General features: G+C 40.2%; 1 protein-coding gene across 1 annotated transcript in view; it reads left to right on the forward strand.

The window, feature by feature from the left end:
- The window catches only part of LOC124874032 (zinc finger protein GLIS3), a 111,088-nt gene that overhangs the window by 26,709 nt on the left and 60,501 nt on the right, over positions 1-23,878 (forward strand). The window contains exons 3-4 of the mRNA XM_047375177.1: positions 15,229-15,421; positions 16,500-18,030. Of these exons, the coding sequence (XP_047231133.1) occupies positions 15,229-15,421; positions 16,500-18,030 (1,724 nt within the window). The remainder of the gene's footprint in view (positions 1-15,228; positions 15,422-16,499; positions 18,031-23,878) is intronic.

Consider the following 23,878-nt stretch of genomic DNA (forward strand, 5'->3'; position numbering starts at 1 on the left):
GCACAGCAATATTCTGGTCTCTTTAGAGATGTTTGACTATAATCAGATTCAGAGTTTGACTAGGTCCCTCCTGGAGTTTTCTTGGAGCCATACTTGTTTGTTACAGCCTATGCTTCAAGTAATTATCCTGCTGTGATGTATTCCTTGTGCCCAGTTGTGATCCAGAGCACTCTGGCAATAGTTTAAGCTGAGAACTTCTCCACATCAGTCTTATCTCGATGCCAACATGTCTCTTATTTGCAGGATACTGCTGAGTGTCCTGCAGCCTTCCTCATGTTTGACTGTGATTCAGGGATATAGAAGAGGTGATCGCCTCATTGCTTCCTTTACAAGCTCAGCTGATTGTTCAATCAGTTCACAATGTAAACAATTTGAGAAAAATGTTTACTTCTATAAGTCTCTTTTCTGTGCTGAATAACCATGAATAATGTAATAACAGTATTATTTCAGAGGGTTCATCCTGTTTGGGTGAGGCTCAAGCGACCACAAACCTTTTTGTTTGGGGAAAAAATGCGTTTGCACTAAATCTATGTGTTTTTTTACAGTAAATTTATATACTCTGTGTATTCTCACAAGACAAGTCAAACAAACCTGAGCACACATACACAAACATAAGACAGTGTCCAAAAGCTTTCCCGTACACAGGTCTTAACTTTAATACATTTTCATTTTTTCAATCAGATTATTTTTTACTGATATTTGTAGATTTTAATCTGTTGTTGTTAAAAGAAATTTCTATTCAAAACAAATCAGTCCTAAAAATCCAGACCGCCTAATTCATCCTCCCATATTTCTGCCGCTCCACACAAAATCATCTCTTGTGTGACTTTGAAGCTTCTCTGGACCCCCGGGTCTCAATCCGCTCAACCTGACCCAGGAGCCATATTTCAGCTCTACTGACATGCCTGTCACCAAACCAGACATTTCTGTCACTCCTCCTTACAGCGCTTTCTTCCCGTTGTTTCTGTCTGAGGGTCCATCAGGTCCACCAAGTCCAGCCGTGCTTCTAACCGATGCTTTGTGCAGAGCTCGGCCTTAGCAGTCATGTGGCTTCTCTGTTAAATTAGAGGATGTGGTCTGGCTGAGCGCTGCTTGTAAAACTTTGATTGTCTGCGATAAATCCTGGCCGTGTACAAATTTGTGGGAGCAGCGTAGTTATGGCGGAGATTCTCAGCACTGAGTTGTTTCTGCTTTTGCGTTTAACGCAGTTTGTTGACAGTGCAATTCTTTTACTTTACTAGCAAATGTTCTGAAGGCGTTTGACTTATAAACACATGACATGTCTTTATTTTAAACTGTTATCTTAAACTGTTGAAAAGTAGATCATAAAAATGAGCTTACACAAACGTCCAGGTTGTTGTGTTTGAAGAAAATGAGACTGGGGTTCTGCGTGGTGCTGTGCATAGAGCAGGCACCCTATACTAACACTCCTTGATGCAGAGGCCCTGGGTTTGATTCCCAGCCTGGACCATTTGCTGCTTGTCTTCCACTTTCTCTCTACCCCCATTAATGTTTTAGGAACAAATTATTCTTTAACAAGTAAAGACCTCTTGTGCCACAAAGGACCTTTTCAAAAATATGAGACCATGTTGAATCCTTTCAAAACTTTATTTCACATTTGATGTGACATTTATTCAGCGTGGCTAAACAAAAAACAAATACATTGTTTTTTGTTAAAAAAGTATTTTAAATAATGTGCAACAGCCCAGTTGTAAACGTTTTTACATCCCTAAACCAATACATGGTGTTGACTCAGCATTCAGTCTTCTTTGGTAGAAGCCTGTCATTATACCTCAACTTGCCTTGTTAATATTTAGCCACTCTACCTTGCAAAAGTTCTCTGAACCTCTTAGATTGTGAGGACGTCTCCTGTTCAGGGCCCTCTTCAGGCAACCCAGCAGATTATTTAGTTCTGCTGTCTCGTTAATCTATCTCAAAACTTGAATTTTCCTCCCATTAAGTCATTATTTTACTGATTTAGGTGTATGCTTGTACACACAGTGATGCTGAAAAAAACACATCTTCATCTTTAGCTTTTTAGCAGACACTCTGAGGTTTTGAGTTAAAACTGCCTGGTATTTGAAACTGTTCAATATTTAACCACCTTGATAAAACCCCCTCCATTTTAACTAAAATAACCCCACAGCGTGATGCTGCCAGCTCCATGTTTCAATGTGGGCAGAATTATCTCTTGCTGATGTTCAGTGTTATTTTCTGTCCCAAAAATACAAAAATCGAATTTATTGCACAAAACTGAAAGTTTGGTTTCATCGGCCCATAGCACATTCTTTCGCACAGCTTTAGGAGATTTTACCCAAGACTATGTGTTTTTTTGGTAAGAAAAGGCTCCCGTCTCACTAAGCTGCTTCTTAGCTTAGACATGCGGAGAGTACAGGAGACTGTTGTTACATGGAAAACACAAAAAGACCTTGTTAGGATTTGCTTCAGCTTTTTCAGTGTTACTGTCAGACAGTATTACTTGGCAGCATTCTTGATCAATTTCTGTGTTGTCTTTTGAATATTTTTGGAGAAGCATCCAGTTCTTGTACTGCTGTACCATATTTTCTTTAATGACTGTCTTCATTGTGGCATAGTATATAAATAATGGTCAGGAATTTTTGTGCCACTCTCCTGACTGATACCTTTGTACAATAATATTGATTGGATCCTCTGGCAAGCTCTGGATTTAGCTAAGGGATGCAAGCATGCAAAAACAAAACATGGAAATTCAACTAGGAGAGCAGAACTTTATTTTAGATTAATTAGATTCAATATAAGTGATGATAGGTGTGAACTCCACAAGACTGGATGCAGAAAATTACTTATGCCACCAGGTTATTGCACCTAGTCAGGAAAAGGTGGAAACAGTTGCAAATAAATTATTTATAGAGGTCTAATTTTTTACGTTACAAAAACCTGGCATTTAGAAAGAATCAGATTCTCTATGAATTCATTTTATTAACACATTTACAATATGAGAAACTATATCTTGTTATTGTATCTAAAGCTTTGTTCAAGTCACTGACATGGTACAAGATGGGTTGCAAAACTGAAATAAAGTATTGAAATTTACCTGAGCTCTATCTTCAGTATCATTAGCCTTTAAAGCAGGACCAGTGTCAAGGTGCAGCCACCAGGTGGTGACAAGCACTTGTGTAAGGTTTTAATTATGTTAATCAGGGAAATGATTGGTAGGCTGGTGGGTGGTTGAAGCTGTTCTTTGTAACATTTTACTGTGAGTTTAATTTTAGATTGTGCAGGGGAGAGTATCTTAGGTCTCAGAGGTATCTTAAATTTCCATTCAGGTGACAATGCTGTATTTAGAGCTTCATTCAGTATATTTGGCAGCAGATTTGTGGTTATTACAGTGCCTTGCAAAAGTATTCGCTCCCCTTGAATCTTTCCACATTTTGTCACATTACAACTATAAACCTTAATGTATCTTTTGGAATTTTATGAGATAGACCAACACAAAGAGCATAATAGTAAGATGAAAGGAAAAAGGCACATGGTTTCTAGTTTTGTCGTTGGTGTGTGTTTCAGTTCATTTTTTCAACACTATGTTTTGCTGCAGTTACAGCTGAAATTTTTTATGGGTGTATCACTAGCAGCTTTGCACATCTAGAGTCTAAAATATTTGCCCATTCCTCTTTGCAAAGTAGGATAATCTCACTCAGAATGGATGGAGAATGTCTGGCAGCTGCAGTTTTAAAGTCATAGCACAAGTTTTCACCTGGATTAAGTCTGGACTTTGGATTGACTTTGAAGGGGACATTCTATATTTTATTGTGAACTATTCCATTGTTGCTCTGGCTGTAACTTTAAGCTCATTGTACTGCTGAAAGGTTAACCTCCACCCCGGTCTCAAGTCTTTTGCCTCTTACAGGTTTTCCTCCAGGATAGCCTTGTATGTAGTTCCATCTATCATCTAATCAACTCTGACCTGCTTCCCTGCTGAATATATGCATCCTCACAGCATAATACTGCCACCACCGTGTTTAATTATAAAGAAATGGAGTGTTTAACTGGCAACCTGTCCAGGGTGTACCCCACCTCTTGCCCGTAGACTGCTGGAGATAGGCACCAGCTCTCCCGCAACCCAGTATGGAAGAAGCAGGTAGAGAATATGACTGGATGGATGAAGTGTTTAAGATGTTCAAGATGACACTCAGTGTTGGTTTTCCTCCACAAAGCAATTTGCATGTAGGATAAAATATTTCATTATTTCATCTGACCAGCACACCTTCTTCCACATGTTTTATGTGTCCCATAAATGGCATGTAGCAGATTGCGAGTGAGAATTTTTACGGTCATTTTTTAATGATAGATTTTTTCTAGTCACCTCTCCATAAATGCCAGGTTTTTTGGATTGCATGACCGATTCTCCTGCTGGAGCTGCGGATCTCAGCAGCTCCTGCTTCCCTTGCTTAGCCTGTTTAGGAGCAATTATGTGAGATGGTTTTCCTGAAGCTGTTCCAAAGGCAGTTGGTTGCACTGGAATTTCTTTATGAGTATCAGAGTAAAGGAGCCTGTATACAAATGCATGCCAAACTAGTGTTTTTTTGTTAATAATTTGTAAAACTACGTTTCCTCTTCTTCACAATATTGCACTGAGGGTTGTGGTTATTATGTGACAGATTGTGAAAAAACTCAAGGGGTATAAATACTTTTATAGGTCACTGTAAGTAGACCATGAGAAAACAAGGAGGAATTGACATGCAATCTTCTGGGTAGCTAGAATCAGCCACAACAAATTAATTTAATCCTTATGAAATTTCTCATGTGTTCTCAGGCACATAACCCTGCAACAAAAAGACTCATATCTTTGTGCTCCAGCAGTAATATTGTAGTTTTTTTTTCCCTCTTCTTCATGCTCTCTGCACCTGCTTTAAGAGGCGCTTTCTCCCTAGACGTTGTTATTTTTCATTTACTTGTGCCCTCGGGTTTTAATCATACATCCATAACTAAGCAAACAAATAAGTTCCGGGCCTATGCCATAGACACAAATATAGACATGAGTTATGAGATTCAGAGAAGCCGGGGAAGGCTTTAGGACGTAATGCCCAACACCTGCACTGGACAAGATGCACAAACCAGATCATCCCATGGCAAAGTCCTGCAGCCACACTGGTATGTGTGTTGACCTGTCTCATGATGGAAGAAAAGAACCGTGGCAGATGGTGGTATTGGGGGCAGACAGAATGAAATGATCTTTATTATCAGTTTTTAAGTGCTGAATGTTTTGATTTATGGAGCCAAAGTGGGGCCATTTGAAGTGCCATCCAGGATTTCCAGAGGCATCCATCTTGCGGGTCTGGCAGCTTGTTGTACCTCAAGTTCAGTTCAGATGTATGCATCATTTACCCAACATACCATTGCCCTCTCTAACAACCCCCCCCCCCCCCCAGAACAGTGCTACACACCTCCGATAGTTCTCCTTTCCTCTCCTTAAACCATCCATCCACACATCTGCTTTTCATTGAGACCTGCATGTCTCCAAAGACTTGAACGCATTAAGCGCTGGCACAAGTGCAGTCTCACTATGGTACTTAACGCAACGCTTAGGCGACTTAAAAGGGAGAGGCGAGAATTATAGAAAATGATGTGTCACCAAAATAAAAAATCGCCCCAGATTACCACCAATTACAGTTAATAATGCTGTCCAGAGCATCTGTTGATCAGATGGCGGGCTGCTACGTCTGTGAGGAAATAATTACAGCAGAAACAGTGAGAATGAGAAAGCCTCATTGAGGGAGACAGCAACATATAACAATGGGATGATGCGGTTGGAGCTCTTCAGCACTGCATGTATTGGAATGCTTTGTATAGTAATGCAGTCATAACGAAATATCTTGGGAAAATAGCCATGTTGTTTTAGAGGGGTTTAGTTTTGCTAGATTGAAGACACATGTCTGTTCTGCTTTATTAGTCATTTATTAGTCACTGAGGTCAGGGAGACTTTTTAGCCAAGGCACAACACCGCTGAACTCATACTCCATTTTGATCATCAGCCCATGAGGCAGCGGGAATAGGTGTACAATTACAGCTCAACCTCTCTGGCAGCGATCTCCGATGTGAAATTCATGCAGTTATGCAAAGTGTCCTTTGCAATCTATGTAATCGCAGTCACAATGACCACAAACCTTCCTCTAAAGACTCGAGTCGTGCTCTAATCATCAAAATTATCAAGTCTACAATCATTCGTTGTTTCCAGCGTTTTGTCTTATTCTTCAGCCTTCTACCGGCACAGTGTCTGCATTAATCATCAGGACGAGGATTAGGAAGACCTTTCTACTCACAGTCCTGATGGATTGAATTTCATAACGTTGTGAGCTGCACTTGCACCGGCTGTTTTCCTTTTTGTTTTTACAGAAATATGGAAGAGTGATGAATGGAGAGCATCCCATCAGACATGTCAAAGGTTGACTGGAACACAGCCTGAGTCAGATAAATAATCAAACATATCCTAAAACAAATTCTTAAATAACCATGTTTATCCAATGACATACATAAACAGATATATTATATTCCATCATTCATGAGTATGTGCAGGTTTGATGCATTTCCTCCCATAACCTTTTTTGCTCTCTGTTTGACATTAAATTAAACTAAACTTTTCCTGGTTTTGAGTCAGTTAGGATTACAAACTTTATTTCTATTTGTGAAATGCCAGAAAAATGATGCAAATACATTTTTTGATAGTCTACATGCAATACGGCTATGTTCATATTGCAGGCAAATGCGCCCAAATCCGACTATTATGTGCAAACGTAACCCATATCCAACTTTTTCATGGCTGGCAGCCAGAACGGCCCAATTCCAATCTTTTCACCTTCAAAAAAATCTGTATTGTGCCACTTTCACATGTTGTACTAAATCAGGTATGTCCTGGCTTCACATTAACACAGACTTCTCTACATAAGTAGTAGTCACTGTTCTACTAAATGCCATTGTTAATAGTCGTGCTTTCTTCTTCTTGTTATCATGTGATCATAATATTCCCATTGCTCAACAACTTACTATTAAAACAGGGACACTGGCATCCATTAGTACTTCTGTAAACAGTGTGCTGCTGTGTGACGTCTATTTTCCTTTTGCACGTGCGGGTCACTTTCGAGTTGTGAACCATTCAGATTGAAGAGTGATGGTGGTGTGAACAATCACACAAAACTAAATTAGATGTCAGCAAAAATTTTAATTGAGCATCAAGACCTGCAGTGCAAACATAGCCTTAGACTACCATGCTTTTTAAACAAGTTGGTCATAGTGTCATGGCTATGTAAGTTTTTTAATTCTCAAATTTGAGTAAGATGGAGGCACACCTATTGGTTCCTTATGTGAACAAAAGGGTTCCTTATGTGACATCATGGTACAATTTAAAGAAATCAGGCAAGATACCAGGAAGAGAATTGTTGACCCCCAGAAGTCTTGTTTATTGGATACAACTTCCAGATTTCTGGAGGTCCTACTTAACAATTATAAACAAGTATAAACACCATGGGATGTTTAGCCATCATACACTCCGGAAGTAGATGGGTCCCAGAGATAAAAGTGTTATGGTGCCAAATATGCATATCAATCCCAGAACAAAAGCAAAAGACCTTATGAAGATGCTGCTAAAGCTTGTAAGACAGTGTCATTATTCACAGTGAAATTAGTCCTCTACCGGCTTGGGCTGCAAGGCCACTCATAGAGGTGGAACTCATTACTCTATAAGCGACATAAAAATCCATATCACATTTTGCAAATGCACCCAGAGACAAAGAGCTCAATTTTGTTGAGAGAGGTCCTGTGGTTTGGGGATGCCATAATGGAAGTTTTAGCCATAACCGAAGGATACCCCAGTGACAATAACAATGGTCATTGTGGCCCTGTGGGAGGAAAGTCAGAGCCAGAGAACACTACCCAACTGTAAAGTACAGGGGTGGCAGTATCATGTTGTGGGGGTGTTTTGCGGCAGGAGGGACTGGTGCACTTCACAAAACAGATGACATCACGAGGAAAGAAAATGATGCGGAAACACTGAAGAAAAGTTTTAAGACAGCAACTGGCAGTTGTAGGTCAGTCCAAAACATGGTATTCTAAATAAACCATGACCCTATACCACCAAATTAGTAACAAAGGGGTTTAAGGACAATAACGTCAATGTTTTAGAGTGGCCCATCACAAAATATATCTCTCAGTCCCACAGAAAATGTGTGTGCAGAGCAGAACAAATGTCTGTAGTCAAGGCGGCCTACAAACCTGACCCAGTTACACCAGTTATGTCAGGAGAAACGGGCCAAAATTCCACCAAACTGTTTTGAAACACTTGTGGAAGGATACACCAAAACATTTCTCCCATTTCTGACCACCATCATCTCTCCTCTGATAGTGGTCAGAAGGTTTGATGGAGCCTGTAAATGGCAGCATCATTTCTGTCATTGTGTCCCAGAGCAGCTGTGGCTACATTGTAGCTCACCACTGTCAGTGTGTGAATGTGTGTATGAATGGGTAGATGACTGATTGCAGTGTTAAGCACTTTGGGGTCTCTGGGGACTTAATAAAGTGCTATTCAAGTGCAGACCATTTACCATCTTATTTTGTTAAAAAGCAATTCTGCCAAATACTAAGGTGTACGTAAACTTCTATAATTTAAAAAAGTTAAAAGAAAGTATCTCACTCATTATTCTGGCATTTAGCAAATAATAAAAAGTTTGGTAATCCTAACTAAAATAAGACATGAAAAATTTTGATTTACTGTCAGACAGTGAAAAAAAAAAACAACGTGCCTTTTTATAACATGTATGTAAATATTCGGTTTCAACTATACGTAGAAACACAGCCGTTTTATCTCAGGTCTCCTCCTGAGCTGCTCAGTTTACTGTCATCCTGTGCTGATCCTCACAGAACAGAACGTGGTGCTTTAATTATACAGGAGAGGAGGCAGAGTGAGCAATTGATACCATGTGATGACATTTATGGAGCGGAAGATACCACTTTAGAAATAACAGGGTGTTATTAGCAATCATGTTGGGAACACTGTCTGTGTCTTGCTTGCTCTAAAATGGACTAGATTTTCTTTTTAAGGGTTGTTTTCTCAGGAGGCCGGTTACAATAGAGTCCTTATTTGTGCATACGTCTTTAGCTGGCGATGCTGACATCAGTGGCTCTTTGTGAGGATGAGCCAGCACATCTGTATACACTCTTTCTTTACTGAAAGAAACACTTGCCTCCGGTGTTTCTGGCAATGTCCTGCATCTTCTTTTCACCATTCTTCTTTCTGCCTCTGCATCCCTGTTTTTCACGCCCTTAAATACTTTTCCCTAATTGAGCTTGAACACTTGCAAATGTGTATATTGTAGTGCCATCCCACCCTGCTTGTTCTGTTGTGCGTAGCAGCTGTGTAATACTAGAATTAGTTACCATCAGCAGAATTAAAACCATTTGAAGTGAAAAATTGTTTTTCTGATAAGCTCTTACTAAAAGTTTGTAGTTTGGCAATGTAGCGTGAAATTGGTGATTTGAGTATTTTATATATATTTTTTTTGGTTAGAAATGCATTCATTCAGAGTTAGGTGGTTTATTAGGTAATAACCTGTAGTAAAAACTCTGCATTCTTACAACACAAAGATTTAAAACAAAAATGTATAGTGTGGTCAAATTGTCTTTATTTAAAAAAGCTTGTCAATCAGCTTGTAGGGCTGCACCTAATGATTATTTTGCTAATTGATTAATCTAACGACTTGTTTTTAGATTAATCGATTAATAGTCCGATAGCAAATGATGCTTAATAGGAGAATTTTTTAACAGAATTTGAACCAGATGAAGCTAAAACTATGCCACATGAGGAGTTCTGAATAAAGAATTCCTCAAATAAAGAAAGAAGAAAAAAATATTTACAGACAAATAAGGTTTTTCATCTTAAATGCAAAATGTATATAGTTTTTGTACAATTGTGGCCTAATTACTGCTCTGAGTGGGTTGTTCTTTCAGCAAATGGCATGTTCTGTATACTCCAGTTAACAATTATTCAATTACTAAGACAGCTGGCGATTACTTCAATAATTGATTATTCACGATTAATCTTCTTAATTGTTTCAGTCCGTAGTTTGCAGCTTTATTTTTAAAACAGTGCTATTCTTAGTGCTTAGTAAACGTGATGGGTGTGGCCCCTTCACATTACACACCACGACTGTAAGTGTTTTTTGTGGCTGAAAACGTTTCTTAACAGCCAAATTGTGAGAAAAAAACAAAGTAGCCTTTTATCAGCCAGCTGACTGGCACTGTGCAGCCACAGGTGGGGGAAGGGCGGTTGCTGCATCACTCTTTGTTTCATACACCCAGAGAAAACTTTGATCACTCCAGTCCTTACTCTGGCATCTCATTAAAAGGACCTTAACTGTAGGGACAGAATAATTTAACCTGCAATTTTCTTATCTCTGAAAGGCCAAACAAATCATTTTTTATACATTACAAGCATCTCTACTTTGGCAACGTTTGTATGTTAGTCAAACTAATTGCTACATTGAGTAAACATGTGCAAATTGCTTTCGATTATGTGCTGTGCGAGGAGAATTGGTGGACCCTTTCTTGCAGTGTTATGACTTCAGCTCACCCGCCATATTTAAGACCGGGGTGTTGTTGTTGTTATGTGATTCATATTTGAATCACGATATTTGTACTCTTTGTGATGGAGAATGGATCAATGGAAGAGGACATGCGATAGGTGCACTTCCTAAATTCAGTCTTGGCGAACTGATTCTTCTTCCTTCAGTAACAACGATCAGACCAAAGTGTGTTGGAATCAGTACAAATTAGCTGCTTGGATATGGTGCTTTCACTTACCAGAAACAAAGATAGGTTTTTTTGTGGCACCTGACTTTAGACAGAAAATGGGCTGAGAGAGAGGGGGAAAGGCATGCTGCTTTGGCCCTGAGGCTGGGAATCGTACCTCGGACATGGGCAGCAAGGAATAATTTTGGGAGCCCATTCTACACCACTCTTTGCCCCCTGAAAATAAGATTTTTAATTTCCTACATTTTCAGTTTCCATTCATTATTAAACCTGGTCCAACAAACTCAGCTGATTTCTCAAACAAGCAGATTTTTCTGTTCATCTGTATTTTATAAACTTTGTATAAAACGTTTATAAAACTTTGTCAGATAAAAAAAAAAACATCAGACATCAGAACATTGCTCATTGAAGTTCCTCAAGTCTCAAAAGCACACCGTTGCTAATTAGATTTTTTAGTTGAGAGATTTTCCCATAGCATAATATGAAACAAATTCCCAACAACAGCCAAAAAAGAATCTAAAGTTTGATAAATTCAAAGTTATCACACTTGGCAGCCCACCCATAAAGTGCAAAATAAAGTAAACAATCTTTTGAACTAAAAAAAAAGTGACACCGTCTTTCATCTGGTCGAACACCGTTCACCTGTCACTCCTGCTGTCTGTCTCACATTTCGCCTCGGCCTCTGATGCTCCCTCCACCTCCTGATTAAACCATGCTCCAACACACAATGAAATGTTCAGCGCTGAATTACCATGGCACATTCAATATAAACTGAATTTACTTTCTGGGTCCCATCCAAGCCACCATATGCTGAGGAGCCTGCTGTTTCATCCATCTGAGCGTGACTGATTTTGTTAATGTAGCAAAGCCCTAAATCACTGGAACGCCGTCTTTCCCCAAGAAAATGGGAGGAACCAAGACCTTTCACACTTATTTAACACTCTGACTTTAAAGTCCTAAACATTTGAAGGATGTCTTTATGATGGATCATCTGAATACATTTAGTTTTGACTGTAAAAATAATGTTGGGACCTGCAACAATAACTATCACATTAAATGGTGCAAAGGACAAATGCAGAACCATTAGTCTTACCAAAGCAGCCAAATTAATCCATCTTGTTGTCTTAGGCAGTGTCTCTCAACCCTGGTCCTCATGGCCCACAATCCTTTGTGTTTTAGATGCATCATCGCCAAATCAGCTATGTAAGCAGTTGGCCAGGTGGCTCCTCTGGATTACAAGATGGTAATAATCTTTCTTACACCATCCACAAAGTTTTATTCTAGCATCTATTAAACACATGTGGTAAATAGAGGCAAAAAAGTGGAATCTTTTCCTGAAGAAATAGAGGCAACTGCAAACTTGTTAGCTTTTATTTCTTTAAAGAAATAGGGACTAACTCTTAAAAATGGTTTCACAGTCATGCTCTACAGCCAGAAATGCCTTCCATGTTGTGTAGCAGTGCTTAGTGGTGCAATCGGGGCTTTAAGTGAGACAGCTATAGTTTGTTTGTGTGAGATAATGTTGGTTTTCAGTTAGGGCCTCAATGACCACCTTACAGTCAGATAAATCTCTTGTCATGTCAGCCTTTTTATTTACTTCCTAAACAAACAGTAAATGTGTGATTATAAAACACAGCTGTTAATGTCAGTGAACTTCAACCTAATTCATGTCTCCTCTGCCCTGCTTTATTGATTATTCCTCACTAATAGGAAAGGAAGAAAAAACTTGGCTTTCACATGAGCACGTCTTGAAACCTTTATACAGAAATAAACTTGTACATAAATGGCAAATATTGAGCCAAATAGAGAATGAGGAAAGAAAAAAAAAGAACACAGAGAATTTGCCAAGCAGAACAATTTTTATTGCTTAAAAACAGACGAGGGCTGAAAGCCCTCTGTTAACAGCTCTGAGTGAAACCAGCGGTGTTGCTGCAGTCCCCAGGCGACGGTGGACTGTTTGCGTAGCTCGTGCCTCCTCTCTGCTTCTTTGTGTTTCTGCTTTGAACCATGACAAGACAAATGCCGAGGAGAATGTGGACTGAATAAGTGAGAAGATGTTTGTTAAATTCTTGTTTTGCCTCTTTTGTTCATTTTTCTAACCTTTTTCCTAAATTCAAAAACATTCCCTCCCTGCCTCTTTTTTTTTTCTCCACATTTTCTTCTTATGTTGCAATACCTACATTTCCACTTGTTGATGCTTTTCTTGTGCATATATTTGCTCTTTACAAAAAGGGTCCACAAATTTGCATATAGTTCATTTTGGTCCATTGACCCTCTTTTTAAATGACTGTCCAGTACCTTTTTTTATGTTTTCTTTCACCTACACACTGTTTGGGTTACTTCATCAATATAAGCTCACGCTGTGTGATAACATTGTGAATAATATTGTTAGAGAAAATTAAATTAGTGTAATTGAGTTAGAAACTGAAGCGGGTAACTTGTGGCCCTTGTCTGCACATGAATGTGTGGGGATATCGACTTACCAGTCACAAGCATTTCCACACACACACACACACGAACTGGACCTTTTCATCCGCACACACTTTTTTATCCTTTTTTTTTTGTATACTATAATCATTCCTTCATCAAATCTTGCTTTTAGATTAATAAAAAATATTATAAAATTATCCTCAAAGTCAACCTTTCAACATGTTCGTGTCACACACCCATGTAATTGCTTTATTCTTACTCCAGACATCTATTTTGTTCTATATCTAATAGTTTTATGCGATGGACTAGGGCAAAGAAGTACATAATTGTGAATCAGAATGCAATTGACACATTTTCAAAATTGTCTACAAATAAAAAGTCTGTAAAAGTGCAGGCCCCTTTACTCTGATACCCCTAAATAAAATTCAGTGTAACCAATACCTGTGTAAAATTCAAATTCTATGTAAATCCAGCTGTTTTGCGGGGGCCACCGATGTGTTAGAAAACAATTGTGAACAAACAGCTTCCTGAAGACCAAGAAACACACCAGACAGTTCAGGAAAAAGGTTGTGAAGCAGTACAAGGTTGAGTTGCATCCCAAGGTTTTTTGAAGACAGGGCTAAACTATTATCAGCTGTACAAATGGAAAGAGTACAGCACAACTACAAACCTACCATTCCACCTAAACATACAGACTGGGCAAGGAGAGCATTCATCTGAGAAGCAGCCAAGAGGCCCTGTTAACAGGAAAACTGTTAGAAATGCACTCAGCAAGCACTGAAGAATGTGGTCTGATCAGATGAGAGCAAAATTGATCTATTTGGCCTAGATGCAATACTCAATGTTTGGCAGAAAACTAATACTGCACATCAGCCTGAACACACTTTCCCCACCGTGAAACATGGTAGTGGCAGCATCATGCAGCAGGCATGCTTGTCTTCCGCAGGAACAGCAAAGCTGATTAGAATATGGATGGAGCTAAATACATGGCAATCACGGAAGAAATGCTGTTAGAGGCAGCAAAAGACTTCAAATTGCAGTGGAGGTGTACCTTTCTGCAGGAGAATGACCCTAAAAATACAGCTAGAGCTAAAATGGGCTGCTTTAAGTCAAAGCATAATGGCCCAGTCAAAGTCCAGACCTAGATCCAATTAGGAAGCTGTGGTGAGATTTGAAAATTGATGTTCACAGATGTTCTCCATCAAATCTGATTGAACTTTGGCTATTTTGAAAATAAAAAACAACTATTCTCTAGATTTATCTGTTGGAGGTGTTAGCGACATATACCAAACGTCTTGCAGCTGTGGTTGAAGCGAAAGATGGTTTTAAAATGTTTTGACTTGGGTGGCTGATAGAATATGTGAAACATTTTCAGATTTTTATTTATACAAAAAAAGATTAAAACCATTCTTCCTTTTTTGTACCTTGCAATTGTGCTCTACTTTGTGTTGCTCTCTCATATAAAATCCTAATAACATACACTGAAGTTTGAGTTTGTAACGTGATCAAATGTGCAACTGTTTCACATTTACTGGTGGGACAATTTGAACAAACCAAATTTATTTATCCAAAATGAAAGTATTGCCATTTGGAATAGAAATCCCTAAATTACACCAGTGATTGCAGTGATGAATCTATCTGGCATGATTCTTACTACTACCAGCTGCACTTTGCCAGAAAACTCTCTATATATCACTCAAGGTTAAAGATATGACAGCCAACAATTATTCCTCAAGAGATCCTTCACAATGTAATAAGATTTCAACATGTCAATGAAGGCACGACTCCAAGTTCAAACTCATTGTTCTTCCAGGAAAACCAGCATATGAATAAGCATGATCTATTTAGCCTGTTTTTTCCATCTTACAGTGACACACAGTCACTGTTTTGCTTTGCTGAAAAAAAACAAGGATGTCAGCACATTTCAGGGATGAAAACTCTCCTTGTCTAAACGGTGAACATATGCTCCAAACTCATCTGAAGCAGGCTGCTTAGTTATGATTGATGTTTTTTGCCTTCTAGTTAATGGAGCCTACTGCTCAGAGAAGGACGCAAGCTCTGAGCTGGGCGATGTCCAGGGCACCCTAATGCGATGTGGGCAGAGCCTGCCACTGCCAGCGGGGGGCCCTTCAGAAGGGGTCTACCCCCCGAGCCTTCACTGCAGCAGACCAGCACCTGACCTCCTTCTGCAGGATGACCCACACCATGAGACCAGGTAAAATTGTCACCATTGCTTATTTCTTTAGCTAAACGTATGAATATATCTTCTTTTTGGTGTAGTATTGCTGATAAATGCAGCCACATTGTGTAGGTACAACCTAAGTGATCTATTATACACTGCTTAAACAAATTGCAATTTATTGCTACGCAAATCTTTAACAACTGTCGGTTTTGAAGGACATTATAGGAGATTTCTGGATAGCAGCTTTCCCCTAATTTTTACCTCAGTCAGCTGATCAAGAGTGCCTCTACACCAACATTCATTTATTTCATATGTCTTTCAATATTGTCTATACATCCAAACAGGAAGTGGTGCTTTTGAATAAAAAGAGAGGGGTATCAAGTCTATATTATTGATGATGATGACATGGTCAGCCAGTGCTTCTCTCCAGGTCTGGCTAAGCTTTTTTTTTCTTGCCCGGTAAACTCAGAAACTCAGGGGAAGGGACAAAGACAATAGCTGCATGAGACAGACTGGAGAAAAGCGAGCTCTTCTCACATCACTCAGGGGCTTTGGACAAAATCCATAATGAGCCAGCTGACAGGAATGATTATGTCGGAGATCACAGCAACGCATGGGGAAACATGACCTGGGTTCCCCATTCAGGAGGGCAAAGATTCCCACCATAATACACAGTATTGTAAACGGCGTCCCTTCATAGGCCTCAATTATGCCACTAAAACAGGTGACTCCTTATTTATCCTCAATGCTGGGTTGGGTTTAACCCCTTTGTGTCATCAAAGCCTGTCAGCTGGACACTCTAGCCAGTGGCCTCTCGGTCTCAGAAGCCACCCTGCCCTCCCCCGTCTCGCTTTTCTTAGTCTTAATTGCTCATTCATATCCTCTCACTACAAGAAGATTCTGTTTCATTTATTCATAAAACAACTCTGGATCATAGGCAGGTTGTGTTCCCTGATTTGTAACATAGCTTTCCAGTTTTGTTTCATTTGTAACTTCGTCATGATGAATTTAATGTTTAATCGAAACATTTTTGCTGGTGGCAAGGATGAACCAGTCTGTGTCTGTCATCAGAAACAGAGTTAATAGAGCTCATATTTTCTCTCTCTTCCAGAAGGACCTCTGCCTTCCAGAGGGCTCCGCCAGGGGCCTCACCTAGCCTTGGCTGCAGTGCCAACATGGCTTGCTCCTCTGCCCCTTACCTGATTAAACAGGAGAACTCAATTGGACAAAAGACCTCCAGTGTCCAAAGCCGGTCTCAGGCATTTCCAGCATGTAGGGCAGGTCAAGCTTTGGAGGCATCAATAGATGACATAGCTGCAGCCCTGCATGCTAGCAGTAACGGTAATGGCGTATGCACAGTGAGCTCTGCAGGTAATGCTGTGTCAGGAGACGCAGTCCAACGTTTTAATAATGGAGATGGCTCCTCCCCACTGGCTTTGTCCCCAACTGGCTCCCATCATTCAGCACGGCTGCTCAGCGCTAGAAGTGTGAAGAGACGCTGCCTGTCCTTGGCCTCACAGTCCACTGCCGCTGCTGGCACCAGCAGCGTCGCCCCAACGGGTTCCCCATCAGCCACTGGCACAACCTCCAAAGAGATCAATATCACCGCAGCCATCTGCTCCTCCACCCAGATGTCGACGGTTGCCTGCGTCAAGGGGTTCCGCGCTAACCTCTCACCCAGCAACACTAGTAGCGTTGGCTTCTCTTCATCGTCCTCCTCCTCTTCTTCTACATCCCCACCCTCTATCTGCTGCCAGCGGGAAGCCCCTCGGAGGCCCCCACGTCACACCAGCCCCTTGCAAGCAGTGCAACAGGAGAGCTGTCAGCTGTCCTCACCTGCCACCTGCCTGCTGTCCCAGTCCGCCTCCTCCTCCTCCTCTTCTTCAGCATCATTGGTGGAGCCAGAGACGGGCCTGGGGCAGAGCCTGGGGCTTTGCGAGGAGCAGGTCTCCATGTTGCGGGGGCTCGGTGGTGGAGGAACAGCCGAGGAAGGTGAAGAAAGAGGCTTGGATGGGTTGGGGCTCCTAATGAGTGGGGCCCTTATGTCTGGGACATTGAACTCCAGTTCTGAAGCAGGCTGCCTGTTGGATGAGGGTCTAAGATGTGGGGCAGCTCTTAAGCAGGAACCTCTTGATGACTTCTCTCCAAGTGAAGATGAACTCTTCCAGCACCACTATCACCACCATCATCACCTGAGTGGTCGCAGTGGGCACCACCATCACACTCCCCACCCATCTCGATCTACCATGCCTCCTCCCTATCACCTGCACCAATACCCAGGCCCCAGTCACGGGGGGCCACTGCAGCCACAGAGCCAGCAGATGACACAAGCCTCCCCCCTGGGACTAAAACAAACCTCCGGAGGCCCCCCTGCACCCCACACAGCCTTGGAGCGGGAAGAAGTCAGAGGAGGAGCACAGGCGGACAAGCAGGTGTGTCGCTGGATCGACTGCAGTGCCTCTTATGAGCAGCAGGAGGAGCTTGTTAGGCACATCGAGAAAGTCCACATCGACCAACGCAAAGGAGAGGACTTCACCTGTTTCTGGGCCGGCTGCATTCGCCGCTACAAACCCTTCAACGCCCGCTACAAGCTGCTGATTCACATGAGGGTCCACTCTGGAGAGAAACCTAACAAGTGTATGGTGAGTCACCAAAATAGCAATCAATTAACATCTTGCAAAAATATTAGTTGGACTTGCAACAAATATGTCTAAAATCAGTAAGTGTCCCCTCAGAGCCTTTTAGCTTTTTCATCAGAACCATATATTTTTCAGGAGCTCATTTAGGAAAATTGTTACCAATAATTACGTAACTGCTGATTTTTTAATAGAAATATTTATTTAAGGATTATGATATCTGTATTTCTATTAATGAATTCTTTAGTGAAACATATTTTTTACCAAAAAATTCCACCTCTTCAGAATAAAAAGACTTGTGAGTTTTATTTTCTGCAGGTAGAGCTCCAGTTTCATGAGTACTCTTACAGATCAACATCACGCTGTCTGATCCCTCCCCCCCACGTCTGTTCAAAATGGAAAAATCCCCTCAACCCTAGGACCGATTTTGTCCAAACACGCTATTAGTCCACAATTTGTGTAGGCCTGAAGCCGTGTTTATTTTCACAAGTGCTCTGGTGTTTTTTTGAGAATGGATTCAAATGGTGAAAAGCCAACACATACGGGGAACATAACCAAACAATGCCTACACTTGATCCTTTTAAATGGGAGCTTTAAATGTTTAGCTGTCCCCCAAGTATTAAGTGAATTGGCTTCAAATCCAAGCCAAACATGAGCAGAAACGCAGTAGTCTGGTTAAACGGAGCCACAGAGGGATGGTCTGCAATATTTGGACGTCTTGCTCAATATCATGGTTTTCACTTAGAGCCCTTGTCAGAATCGGTTCTCCTCAAGTTAGGGTAGAAAACTCCTAAACCTAATGAACTGGAAACATGGAGACTTCCTGTATCTTTTTAAAATAGTTGTAAATCTTCTGGTTTGGAGTTTCAACTGTATTCTATTAAAAAATTCTGTTAATTTTGATTGTTTCTAATATTTGGAAATGTAGATTTATTAGAAATTAAGGCTTTTCATGGTTATAACCCAATTCTGACTAATTCCATTTTTTTTTTCTCCGTTGTAGTAGGTTTTTTCACAAGAGATAGCAGTTCTGAATGAAACTGAAAATGAAGGAACAACAAGATTTCCCTATTTATGCATCAAAACACAAATAGGCAAATGTTATTTCTTTACCCTCCAGACATCACTAGGATGTGGTGGGGATGGGCTGGGAGCATGTGTGTCTTCAATGCATGTCAAAACATTCTCAGACGTTGAAAAAAGCTTTATTAATTTATTTAGCACTAGCTGAGGAGCATTTATAAGGACTTGATGGTCCAGTTTCCTTTCCCGTTTTCTCTGGAGGATCTCTGTGTTTGTGCTCCTAAACCTTTAAAAAAAAGCATATAGTCATGAGTTGGTTTTATTTAAAAATGTAAACGGTGAGGCTGTGTTAGTGGAAAACAATATGAGCAAATGCAGTCATAATAAAACAGACAGTACAGTAAAGCATCCGTAACAAAATAAAATGTTCTTCTTTAGCATGTTCAGATTATTTAAATCCAGCTGTAAACAAAATAAAGCAATTTATTCAGCACTGTCAGTATTTAACAAGGATGAAGTTAAAATGAAAAAATACTCAGTGCCCCCCTTCTGTTTTCTTGTGTTTTTAGACATTAAGAAGCAGCCAAATGATGTCAATCAAAACCATTAAAATAACTGATCATTTTCAGTGTGATAACCTGTGTTGAAGCAGCAGTTTCTGCATTTCCCTGGTGTTGAAGGGTCATGATTCCAGCATACCTTCTTTGTACCATTACTATATGGCTCTCATTACTAAATTACATTTTGGTTTGCATGCTTATATCCTCCAGGCTGCCTACCATTCATTTGGACATCAATGATTGAAAATATGCCTCTATAGTTTATTAGGCTACAGCCAATGAAAGCGGACAGTTAAATTGACCAGAATTAAATATTAAATATTTCAGGATGGACAATGCCTTGGTGCCTAGACTATTCAAGACAACCTGTTTGGAAAAATCGGAACAATCAAACAAACGAAAAACATAACCTGTAGAGCTCTACTAACCACAATCATGCCCAGCCTGGCCCAGCGTCAGCTGCTGAGACCCTATTCTCTCCCTCTGCCTTATAAAATGACACGAAGGACATATTGGTAAAAACAGGAGTGCTGTTATTTGGACATTACTCTCAGCAACTGATTCCAACAACACATTATTGGATCAAATCACAAGAGAAGGGATGGCAAAGAACAGAGAGCTCCAAAAATACTCAGCCACTGTGTTGCCTTTTATTCCCTTTAAGGAAAAGGATGTAAAGTTAAGCAGTTAACTGTCAGGAATAGTCACAATTTCACTTTGTGCATCATATTCTATGAAATCTTTCTCCTCCTCAGTGACTCTGCCGACCGTTCAGCAATGTTACTATGAAGACTGTTGCATTTGCTTTTCAAAATTATGGGATTCCTTAGTTTTGATGGAATTAATCAGCTGAAGAAACAAACAGTATTTTCAGTATTTGGCCTAATCACTAATCAAGGAGAAAATGGCTAATTCCGATCTTTGGCTGATTACTATTTTCCCTACATGGTATTTCAGCTTTACAACTAAATAGTATTTTAAGTTTTGTTTGTTTTTTTGGCCTATTATTTTAACAGATGTGTCTTTTCTATGAGTGATGTCAAATCCCAAATGTGCACTGTGTGAATGTTTGTTTATACTGTATACACACTCAGAGAGTGTGACACTGTTTTTGGGGATGTTTACCATATGTGAACGTGGGAACAATTCAGCCCATTGTGGACAAACCTCTGGACTCTGTCTGAGACATGAGACACCGTGAAAACTCTGCAACACACCTTAACCTCCCAATCACCCTTATTCCAAGCACGTAAACGCATAAACATAGAAAGTTAAAATGGGTCCATTATGTGCTTTGGGTTTCACTGTCCGATGAATTGATGCAGGTACACTTTGTTGGATTGAAACGCATCAAATCTGCAGGGATTACTTGTATGTTAATAAAAGACTTCAGAAGATAAACCCAGAGGTCAAGACAGAAATAAACACACTGGATTTGTAACTACTTCTGTTGGGAAAGTTCTTAATATTTTAAATAGAGTTCCCTTGAGATATTATGAGGGAATATCTTACCTGCAGCAAATAAGTCTCTTAGCTTCTTTATTTGGTAAAAGACAAGATTGTTTGAACCCAGTCTGAACCCAGTTTGAAACCATATTGCTTGAAAGGCCTCACCTTAAAGATGTTTTAAGTTTCAATCAGCATTTGGTGACGGACTTAATTTGTCTTATTCTTGAATTATCAGCCACTCAGAAGCATTCTAAGGAAAAGTCCAAATTGGTTCATCAAACGGTTTTATTCTCATAATGCTTTTGAGGTTGTAGTTGATTTAAGACATTAGATGGTCCTGGCCCCTCTCAGACTAGCCGTTAGCGGCAGGCTCCATGACAATCTAATCTGGATTCATACCAAATGAAGATGCTATGAGAAGTAGCTACTGCAAGTACGATATTAAGTGCTCATATCTTTTTAACATAACCTCATTTAAACTATCCTAGACTATTGCTTTAAGCAAGTATTCTGCACAAATGAACCCAAAAGTCTCTGTGGGTAAACGTGTTTTAGCTCAAACTCTCCCTTATTTTTGTCTGAGTTTGTGGACCTTTTGCCACTAGCCCTTATCCCTCTTGTTTTTATTGTGCTCATGCAATAGACAAAGGCATTTGAGTATTTGAGCTATTCATGTAGAGGAAACAGTTGAGACATTCTGTTTTAGGACCCAGCTCTGTAGAAAAAACAGGTCTAATCCTTTTATTATCTTTCCAGCGGCAGCTTCCAGCAGGCGCTCATGAAGCAGGGCTCTGCTGTCATCCAAACATAACACACCTCTCTCTCCTTTCGACCTTGCTGCAAACAGTATATACTCTATCTGCCTTTTCTTCATCCAGCTGGACAGCATTTGCTTCACGCTGTGTCTTGGCAAGAAAAAGTCATTATCACAACATATGAGCCGTGCTTTGAACCCCGAGTGGGCCTGTCACACTCCATACCTGGATAGTATTTTAAGGACTCAGTCATTCAAAAAAATACATCAGGTCCTTCAATATGTAGATGCTCAAAATAAGGGTCACACAAAGCTCTGCTTACTTTTATGAAAGTTAGTTTGGTTCCCACTCCCCCACCAATTAAAGCTGTTCCTGGGTTGTTGTGCAGAGGCCAGCACTGAGGGACATGTGGCCGAAAAGGAAACAACATAATCTCCCCGCAATATCCTGTTGTGTTTCATACCTAATTCAGTTGTTGTTTTAGTTTATTACATTTTTTTATGCGTCTGCATAAATATTAAAAATATATCCAGGAGGAGCATCCCTGTCATGGTCCTGGACTTTGATATTGCTCTGCTTTGTCAATAGGCTAGCCTGGAGGATTTGTAGTGTCTGAAGGCTGCGACCATGAGCAGTAGAGTTCGGAAAATATCTTCCTAAATCACTGAGGATGAGGGTCTGTGTGAGTATTTACATGGGAACATGACTTCGGGCAAAAGTGCAGCACTTTGCTCTTTATTTGGTTTGTTTTGTTCAAATCAGTCTGTAACATAGAAAACACCGCTCTGTTTTACATTTTCATTTTCTCTCTTAAGGGTAATAGAGAAATATACTTCATGTTCTGTTTGAAAAGGGAAATGATTATAAGCTTATATTTTACAGAGTCAAAACAGCTTCAAAACTAAAACCAAAATATTTTTTGTGAAAGAGATGGCAGTAGAGTACTATCTCGCTGGATTGTCTGCATTCCTGGGTCTTTACTTATCCTCTTGGCTCTTCAGCTCACTGCACAGGTTTTCTGTAGGATTTAGGTCTGGGAACTGAGATGGTTATGGAAGAAAGTAGACTTTTTTTCAGTTTCCTGGCAGAGTTCACCAATTTCTTATTTATAATGTCCTGTTATCTTAGAGGTCATGATTCCATGCACTCTGCAAGGTTCCCACAAACAAGACAAACAGGCCCACTGCATCATAGATCCTTCTCCGTACCTCTGCTGCAGGTCTCTAACAGTGAGTTTCACCTCATGATTTTGCAAACTGTGATAAACTTGTAACCACATCCAATCACATATCACAGTTCCAATTGTTTTATACTTTTAAGTCATTGTTTTCAACGTACATGCGAATAAGCAATAAAACTCCTTAAGGGGACATCTGGCAGATAGAATTTTTATTTTAAGTTAAAAGATGAATACATTTTTCTTTGGCTTTTTATATGTCTTAACCATGGTTAAAAATCATCCTGAAGGGTTCTGTACTTTAATATCACAACTAATAAGACCTAGACATGACTTGCAGCTTAACGAGCATTGGTACAAGAACACACAGTATATGTGTGTGTAAATACAGACAAACACCAAAACACATGCTCACTGACACACACATACAGTCAAAGGCACTTGAGAAATGTTGGATGTCCAGCCCTCCTAGAAAAAGAAGCATAAATCGCAATATTTCTGTTCCACTGATGTAAACGCTGCTAACATACAGTATATGTTTAGATTTACTGGACTGATTTTTGGTGGAGAGCGGCAAAGCTTTCCTTGATGGCGTGGAAAGTGGGCCACTGCCAGGATGATGTGTGTGTGTGTGTGTTTTCAAGGGGTAAATGGACTCTTTTGTGAGCAATCAGCTCAGGTGCATGGGGATAAAACAGGGCGTTCCATTAGCTAATTAAAAGTGTGGTTCAGCACATGTGCAAACTTTTCCTCTGGCCTGAAACTGGAGCCGGGCGCTGGGTGTGGGTGCAGAGTGAAGCTGATATTAACGGGTTTGAGCCTCTGACTCTGGTTCATCCATCTGAGCCACTGTTGCACAAACCTGGTGTGATTTAATGATGCTTAAAGGG

This window comes from Girardinichthys multiradiatus, chromosome 9, assembly GCF_021462225.1.
Source record: "Girardinichthys multiradiatus isolate DD_20200921_A chromosome 9, DD_fGirMul_XY1, whole genome shotgun sequence".
NCBI classification, from domain to species: domain Eukaryota; kingdom Metazoa; phylum Chordata; class Actinopteri; order Cyprinodontiformes; family Goodeidae; genus Girardinichthys; species Girardinichthys multiradiatus.